Source organism: Ipomoea triloba, chromosome 2 (genome assembly GCF_003576645.1).
Source record: "Ipomoea triloba cultivar NCNSP0323 chromosome 2, ASM357664v1".
Taxonomy (NCBI): domain Eukaryota; kingdom Viridiplantae; phylum Streptophyta; class Magnoliopsida; order Solanales; family Convolvulaceae; genus Ipomoea; species Ipomoea triloba.
In genome coordinates, this window is record NC_044917.1 from 22296413 (window position 1) to 22306101 (window position 9689).

Here is a 9689-nt window from a genome sequence, read left to right on the forward strand (position 1 = left end):
GAGGAAATGGTGCGAGATATTTTTCTTTCATGAGGTAATACTATCTAGCCTACTTGCAATTGTTTGAAATAATCAAGCTCACCTAAGAAGATTTCAAGCCATTTGCAAGCTAATTTTTTTTTTTTTTTTTTTTTTACAAGTCAAGCTTGACATAGAAATGTGAGTAGTGTCAATGTCGAAAGAAACTTAATTGAGTGCTACTTCTCAACCAATAAATGCATGGACGAAGGCACAAAGCTAAAATCATATCATGGGATTTGAGTTTAGTTTTTTTTTTTTTAATTAGACTAAGAAATAATTAGTTACAACTGTATTAATTAGTATTTAAGTTCTATTACAATTAACTTGCTAATATAAGGATTTTTAAAAAACATTAGTGTAATTAAGGAAGATCTAGTAAACCAAAAAAAAATAAAAAAAAAATCAAATCAGATATAATTAAAATACACAAATTAAATATGAAAATATTACTATTATCTTACATTAAAATTGCAATGGACATAGGCAATATGTTTTAGAAAATACTATGTAGCCTACTATCCTAGAAAGAGCAACCAAGGTAACTCAAAGTTATAATGTCATCAGGCCCGGATGATTACTTTATTAGGGTTACAAAATTTTGATTTTAAGTTAATGAACGTGCGAAACAATCTAGAGGCCAATAATTATATATCCTAATAATAAGCATATATACATACACTAGAGCAATAATATAGCATTTTCGTAATTTTTGAACTTTTTGAATTATTGCATCATATATGTATCTAACAAACAACATAAGTAGCTGTCATATGTGCTAAATATCTTCTTATTTAAGAAAGCTAAGGTTGGAGAAGAATCCGTGCAGCCTCAGTTACAACACTTGCACAATATTGATTCTACAGCTATACTTCTTTTAGTTCATCAAATGGGGAAATTTTTATTATGGGTTGTGATTTTAGTGATGGTAGTGAATACTTTGGGCTGTTTAGGGTGTCTCGAGGAAGAGAGGATTGCATTGTTACATGTGAAAACTCACATAATGAACAACACATATGGGAACTTTCTAGATTCATGGGTTGTTGAAGATAAAATGAGTGATTGTTGTAAATGGTCCAGAGTGATATGTAGTAATATTACGAGGAGAGTGATTGAATTAAATCTCGATTTTGTAAGGGATGAAAGTGTTGGGAATTGGTATATCAATGCTACTACATTTCTCCCTTTCAAACACCTCAACTATTTAGGCTTGGACGAAAATAACCTTGCTGGTGTGGTTGAGAATGGAGGTAAGTCATCTTTTTAAAACTATTTAAATTTTCATTTATTACTGTTAATTAATTAGTATTATTTAATTTCAACTATCTATTAGAGGATCAATTTAAATTTGAAAACATTAAATTTAAAGTTTAATTTGTTAATGAGTACGTATTTATTACCAGACTTGAGACATTGAATTAGATCATTTAATTTGGGTGCATGGTGTGGTTGCAAATGCAGGCCAACTCTCAAAAAACTCTATTTATTTATTTTTGTTATAACTGAGTACAATTTTCAATTTTGGAGGATCAATTTAAATTTCTAAGCAAAAATATTTAAAATTAAAAATCATAATAAAGTCAAACTACATGAAACGAAAATAATTAATAGTGGGAAATGTTCTACCCTCAAGAAAGGAAAATGGTAGTAGATTGCAAGACTTAATTAAACTCATATATACATATCCTGTTCAATTATTATTTCATTGATGTTTAATGGTATGTTAACAGGTCTTGATAAACTGTCAAAACTTCGCAATTTGAAAGGGCTTGATTTGAGCTATAACAACTTGAATCGCAATATACTTTCTTCTCTCAGTCATCTTTTGTCTCTCAAGGAACTTTATTTGGATGGAAATCTATTGGACTCACCCCATAATAATTCGGGTATGCTTATTTAACAAGTCCTGTCAACTTATGATGTAAGATAATGAGTTCAATATTCATTTGCTGTTGTTTAATTTGATCACATGCTGAAATTTTTATTATTTCATACTATACACAATATAGGTCAAGAAAGACTCTCAGGATTAAAAAATTTGGAGATCCTCAGCATGGAATCAACCAAGATGGAAGAAAACAATGTCTTATCGGCTTTGAGTAAACTCATCTTTTCAAATATTATTTATATTATGTTGCATATATATATGTAACAATGTCTTTAATTTGTATATATTATACTTAAAAGAATACAATTTAAGTGAATTAAATTTTGTGATAAATTCACACCTGCAACCCACGGTGGGCTTTTTTTCTCCATATATTTAACAATGCGCATATACATGTGACTTGTTAACAACCAAATTCTGAGTACTCTTTATGGAACAGATTTAAAAGACTTCATCCGCTTGAAGGATCTAGACCTAAGTGGGAACAAATTCCAAAGCTTTGAACCAATTAAAGGTATTGTGTTTGCAGTATTTTTGTTGGCAAAATTTATAGAATATATTTTGTAAATTGGAGGGAGAAAAATGTGTAATGAATTAATAAAGTTACATTGTTGAATTTGTGATAGTGACTTAATGAATATGTAATAATGTCTTAATGAATATGTACTTATTACTTAATTTAATTATAGACTAATTAAATAATATGTGTGCTACAATGTAATAGGGTCAGTTGTATTCAAAAAAATAATGTGTGCAATTTAAAAGATCTTAGAGCTTTTTAATAATATATTTTTATACTTAATTTTATTTGTACAAAGAAAAAGAAAAAAAATAAATTTAAGTTTAATTTATTAATTTATTAAAACTAAAATTAAAATTTTAAACAATTTTTAAAAATTTCCAACCACTTATTTTTCAACCAATCAGAGTAGGTTTCTAAGTAGTAAGTACTCTTTCTTGCAATGTCATTGACAGATTTAAAGGACTTCATTAATTTGAAGAAGCTAGACATAAGCTACAACAAATTTAATAACAGCATATTCGAGCTGGTTAAAAGGCTTCCTTCACTCAAGATTCTGGGACTAAGTGGAAATGATATTCACGGCCAATTGCTCATACAAGGTGCATACCATATATAATAGCAATTGTTTCATATTATGCCTTCAACTATTTGTCAGCCTAAAATGTGAATGATTTAATTTGCCTTCCGACTTATTCTTCAGACATAAATGCCTTAAGCAATCTGGAGGAATTATATTTGGATGACAATTATATTGAGGGCTTTGAGACCTTTGCAAGCTTTTCAGGTCAATTAAATTAGTTTTATCTAATTAAGTATTTCAGAGTGATCTGAGAGCAATTTTACTTGTATTTGTTATCCTTATCTATGACGTATATCTTTATTTTTTTATTGAATTAATTTTGAGGATATTATTGATAGAAAAGTACTGATAATTGTTGTTAAATAATTCTTGGAATAATCCTATCATAAATTGTCTAACTTAGGTTTTTGTACAGATGGAAGAAGATTAATGAAATTGGAGACATTGCGTTTGGATAACAATAGGTTTAGTAGCAGCATATTCAAGTCACTTAAAGAACTCCCTTCACTTAAATTTCTGAGTTTGAGTGAAAATAATTTTCACAGATCAGAGCACATACAAGGTTCTTTCATTCAATTTTTATCTTCAATTCTTTGCCAATCTACAATATGAATCATGTACCTTTCAACTTTTTTTGCAGATATAAATGCTTTAAGCAGTTTGAAGGACTTAGATTTGAGTTATAGTTCATTTGAGGACTTTGAGACTTCTACAAGCCTTTCAGGTCAATTAGTTTTACATAATTATTATATATTTTTTCCTTTAACATATATCTTTAATTTAACCTTTTATATTTTGTAATGTGGAGTTAGGAGTATCAAGTCGAATTAAAAACCACAGTCATCATCTCCAGTTGCACTTAAATAGCATCAAGTGTAACATGACAAAGCTACTACAATCTTTGGCAACACTTCCATCCATTAAGAGCCTTAATTTAGAAGATAACAACATTACAAGCGTTGATGCAATTTATGGTGAGGAAAATGAAAGATCTACTCGTCTTACTTGGATTTTGCTCACACCATTTCTTTTCTCTAATTTTGTTTTATGTGTATGTGGCATTTAAGCATTGAGAAATCTAAGCATGCTAGAAGAGTTATCCCTTGACTACTCTTACCTACATAAGGACTTCCTTCAAAATATTGGACCAATGAAATCGCTCAAAGTATTATCGGCGAATAGGGCACAATTAAAAAGTACATTACCTAATAAAGGTAAAATTTTCATTAATTTCTTATCAATTGTTATTCTTTTTATGGCTACACTCCTTATTAACTAATTAATTAAAATATGTCATTGCATTTTTGTAATAACTTAAAATTTTTGTGATTACATCATTATAGGTTGGTGTGAACTAAGGAACCTCCAAAAACTTTGGTTTAGTGAAACTCAATTGGAGGGAACATTGCCACCATGCTTGAAAAATTTAACTTCTCTTGATTTGATTGATCTCTCTCAAAATAGGCTTATTGGAAACATTGGTTCATCTCCGCTTTCAACACTCAAGTCACTCAAATATATAATAATTTCGAATACCTCTTTTGAAGTCCCAAGCTCATTCAATGTTTTTGCTAATCATACAAAGCTTAGAGGCATTCTTGCTGATGGAAATAAGGTAATTAAAGAAACTGAGTTGCAAAGCTGGGTCCCTAAGTTCCAACTAGAAATATTTACCATGTCAAATTGCATCGGCCTTCTAAAGTTGCCAGCATTTCTTCACTACCAGCATAATCTGCAGATTTTTGAGATCTCCAAAAATAATTTGGAGGGAGAATTTCCCAACTGGTTGCTACAAAACAACACGAAACTCTATTCCTTTCTTATGAATTTCAATGCTTTCACAGGAGTCTTTAAGTTACCATCACATCGTAATGCTAAGATGATGATAATTGGTGTCTCCAACAACAAGTTATGTGGAGAGATTCCTAACAACTTAAGTTTATCCTTTCCAAATGTTTTTGCATTGACCCTCTCTTATAACTTCTTTGAGGGACAGATACCTTCAAGTCTTGGAAAATTGGAACTGTTATACTTTCTGGACTTGTCAAACAATTCATTGACAGGGGAAATTCCTAAGGAGTTGCTGATAGGTCTCTCTGGGTTGCATGTGCTCAAACTGTCAAACAATAAATTGGAAGGAGAAATAGTCCAAGAATTTGTTCACTTGCATTCACTCCAGTACCTTCACCTTGATGGTAACAATTTCACAGGCACCATTAAAGAGAGTATTTTGAATATCTATTTGGTTTCTTTGGATATTAGTGACAACAAATTTGCTGGGAATATTCCAAGATGGATGGGTAACATGACAAGTTTACAACAACTCTCTATGTCCAAGAATCATCTTGAAGGTCCTATCCCTATTGAGTTGTGTAGCCTGGAATTCCTCTCTATTTTAGACTTGTCAGAGAACAACTTAACAGGGTCAATTCCATCTTGCCTCAATCCATCCTCAATAAAGCATGTTCGTCTGAGTAAAAATCACCTGGGAGGTCAACTTACACGTGCTTTTTTTAATAACAGTGCCTTGGTAATATTGGATCTTAGTTACAATGATTTTGTTGGAACAATTCCAGAATGGATAGGCACTATCTCCAATTTGAGCATTCTTATCCTCAAAGGAAATCAGTTTGATGGTATGATTCCAATTCAAATATGTCAACTTATGAGACTAAGTGTATTGGACTTGTCTAGTAACCAATTGACTGGTTTGATCCCCAAATGCTTGGGTAAGATAAGTTTAGAGGTTACTGATGAAAAATCAAAAGCCATCGTATCTATGTCTGTAGATTTTGGCTTTGGATCTATAGTGCTATTTTATTCCTCTGGTAGAAATGATTTCATCATTGATATCTCAACAAGCAGTGCTCCTCCAGAAGTGGAATTTACAACAAAGGGAAATTCATATTACTATGAAGGTAGCATCCTCAAGTATATGTCTGGAATCGATCTCTCTGCAAATAGGTTAATTGGTGAAATTCCATTTGAGTTGGGAAATTTAACTGAGATACGTGCATTAAACTTGTCACATAACAACCTTAATGGCACGATACCAGAAACATTTTCTAAGCTACATAACATCGAGAGCTTAGATCTTTCCCACAACAAATTGATCGGAAAAATTCCGAACACACTACTCAAGCTCTACTCATTAGAGGTGTTTAGTGTTGCATACAACAATTTAACAGGTGCAATACCAGGACAAAATGCTCAATTTGGAACTTTTGATGAAAGCAGTTATGAGGGCAATCCTTATTTGTGTGGGCCACCATTACAAGTCAGCTGCAACAACATTACGTCATTGCCATCTCCATTGCCGAGTGAAGAAAGTAATAATGGTATTGATATGGAGGTTTTCTACATCAGTTTTGGTGTATCTTATGTTGTTTTTTTGTTAGGAATAGTATTAGTGTTATATATAAATCCTTACTGGAGAAACACTTGGTTTCAACTGATTGAGTCCATTGTATATAAGTGGCATGGCTAAGGAAGAAACTAAATACTCATAGATCAAAAGTATTGTAAATTGTAATAATGTATTTTATCACGTACTGTTCTTATGTTTCATTTTCCAGTATTTTCTCTTTTTATTTTTCAATAGAAATTAAAACAAAATGTTTACTAATTGATATTTTTTAATTTACTTTTTCACTCAGAAAGCATAAAATACAGTCATTAAAATTATCTTCCAAAATAAACATATTAAAAAGTAAGACATACCAGGAAGTCGGCATGTGTGACATGTGTTCTTCATGCACTCGGCGGTCTCGGAGTAGGAGAGATATCATCCACGTGTGATGAAATATCTGAGTGACCCATGTTTGGTGTACTCTAAATGAGCGTTATTGTTTATATTTGTCTTTTAGTACTTAGCACATGGGCTTGGGAAACCTTAGCCAGGCAATCAGCTGGTTGGGACAGAACCTAATAATCCATTGTGCAGAAACTTATATATTAAGGGTGTGTTTGGTAACCCGTAAAATGACTTCCGGAAAATGTTTTCCGAGTTTTCTATGTTTGGCAACGTCCGGAAAATGTGGTCAACGGAAAATGTTTTCCGTTGACCAAGGAAAATCAGTTCATTTTTTCGGAAAATGACTTACGGATACGGAATCGCCAGAATAGCTGTTTCGCATGTGTTCTACCAAAATCAAGTCATATCACCCATGACTATGGACCAAGGAGGTGGGGAAACCGCCGAAAATCTTTGCTACATTTTTTTTAATTATTTATTTTTTTATAAATTCTATTTTTTATTAAATACCATTATTTTAATAACTATTATAATTTCCTATATTTTAAATAAAACAATTACAATGTTTAATTATACAATTCTATCAATTTTCCAGAAAGTGAACCAAACACACAAAGACAGTTTTCCATAATACATCCAAACACTGGAAATGAAACTGTTTTCCGAAAAATGACTTATTTTCCAGAAAACATTTTCCTGCTTTCCAAACGGACCCTAAGATAAGGGGTCTTGTTTTCTCGTCGGGTCGGGTGAATCCTGATGGGGTCAGAAGTGGTCGGTAAATGTTTCTCTCTATGTCCAGAGTATGATCCAAGCAGGTGTGAGTACGTATACCTCGAGTATATATCCTATCATAATAATTTATGAATATTACTTCATAAACTCCATAAATATCAATCCTTCTCTCCATGTTATCCGTTGTTTTACTATAAGTAATATCTCAAAATGTGTATTATGGCTCCCATTTTCTTGGTAATATTTTTTTCCTTTTTTAAATTTGTTATAGTGATGGCTATGAGTGCAAAAGCTTTAGTTTGTTTTTGTTTTTGTTTTGTTTTTTTTTTGTTCTTTGGATTGCATGATAGAATCAATGAGCAGTAGCATAAATATCATTTTACAAATTTTCATAGGCTAAAGATGTTTATGCGCATTAATATTTTATTAAGATATTTTTATATGTCGGTTATCAATTTTCTAATGAAGGTTGTCTATAATTTTATTTGATTAACAACATCAATAACTTGCAACCATTTTTTTAGTATACCATTAAAATTGCTATAAGTGTGCATAACTAACTTCCATCGTCACCATGCTCAACAACTGCAATAGCCGAGGGGTTCACGATTGACCTCACGTCGTGAGGTCAATCGTGACCTCCTAGGCCAGGCCTCGGATCTTGTGGTTCATGCTGGGGTCACGGCATGACTACTAGCATGACCACCAAGATTTGCGACCTGGTAGCTAGCACCTCACTATGGAGGTCACGACATGACTACCAGCGTGAGCTCCAAAGATCCAAAACTTATTTAGCGGGGTCACGATGGGGTTTACGATGTGAGCCCATCGTAACCATCCCAAAAGGCACTCCGGGTTTTTTTCGCTCCCTTGATCCTTGTGATGCTCTCCCGTCTTCATTTTTCACTATATTGCCTCATTATCTTCTACAATTGTTCTCCTTTCATGCTTGTTTATGCTTTTGTCAAATCTTTTCTTCCTACAATAAAAAAACACACCAATTAAGCTCTCATTATACAATCATCACTCAAAATTTGAAGCAAAACTAGGCATGTATAAAGCGTAATTATAAGAGAAATTGTAGTTTTTCGGTGAGGTTTTGGTTGGATGTAGGTGATAAAACGAAAAGTCAAGACTCCCCTAGTGTCGTTCTCGAAGGAAGCAATGCGGAAGATTGCTTATCTCTTATTCAAATAAATGCATAATGGAACATAGGAGGTTGTCGAGGTGCATAGAGTAGCATTTGTAAATGGAGAGTGATTAAGTGAAGTAATAAATGAAAATTAACAACTATAAAAGCAAGGGAATTAATTATGCTAGTTATGATGCCTCATAGTGTGTCTTAAGTAATGGAAGATTGATTCAACTAGGTTGGCCCTTCAAGGGTGTGATCTCACAATCCTCCTCTTCCACAATTAGTGTACTAAGGCTTCTTAGGCTTAGGAATACTTGTTAGGTAACCAACGGCTCTAAGAGACATTTTATCAAACACCTAGGCTTCACACCATCCTACTATTCTACACATGGAATTCCATAGGATCTATGATTGCAAATGCTAGTCCTCAACTCTAATCAACAATCATGATTAGATCTGTTAGACATATATGCCTTAGGAGCCAACATTTATTGTTTTCGGCATTAATTTCTTATTAAATAAATATAATAAATAATTGTTTTATTTATTTTATTAAGTCTTAGTTAATATTTGATATTATTTCATACAATCTTCTTAATTCTTCATTTTTAAGAGTTAAGAATATGAGTGACGAAAAATTAATAAATGAAGTATTGTAAAAATGTTCCTAGTCATAGGAATTCTAATTGGGCATTAGAATTCCGATAAGACTATCACATTGTCCTTCTTATGGTGAGTCTCATGCCATTCTGTATGAGATACAGAGAGTGGACATGTATATGATTGTTAGAGAACAAGTCATTGAACATTGACTGACTACAACGTACCGCATGGTGTTTACCTACGTGTCATCGGTATGTTGTATGTACAAGTATGCAATAATCCTTTGACTTGAGACGACATGGTTGTCTCGTACATATGGTAGACTAGTTTTTGTCAGTATGCGTCTTTTGTTCCTTGTGGGACTATAAGTGTACTTGGTGGCCTAGTTCAATATTGTACGGAGACATGTGTGCGTTCAATAGAGGATCCACCGCCTTGAGGTAACAAGGATGT

The 9689-nt window shown here is 32.5% G+C and overlaps 1 protein-coding gene across 1 annotated transcript; it reads left to right on the forward strand.

Annotated features, from left to right (window-relative positions):
- The first annotated feature begins 908 nt into the window (after positions 1–908).
- LOC116009725 (receptor-like protein 14) lies at positions 909–6576 on the forward strand. The gene is made up of 11 exons (XM_031248847.1): positions 909–1268; positions 1749–1904; positions 2028–2117; positions 2346–2420; positions 2882–3028; positions 3130–3213; positions 3425–3571; positions 3650–3733; positions 3822–3983; positions 4077–4223; positions 4353–6576. The coding sequence occupies exons 1-11, from the start codon at positions 944–946 to the stop codon at positions 6494–6496; spliced, it is 3561 nt and encodes a 1186-aa protein (XP_031104707.1). The 5' UTR covers positions 909–943; the 3' UTR covers positions 6497–6576.
- The last annotated feature ends 3113 nt before the right edge of the window (positions 6577–9689 follow it).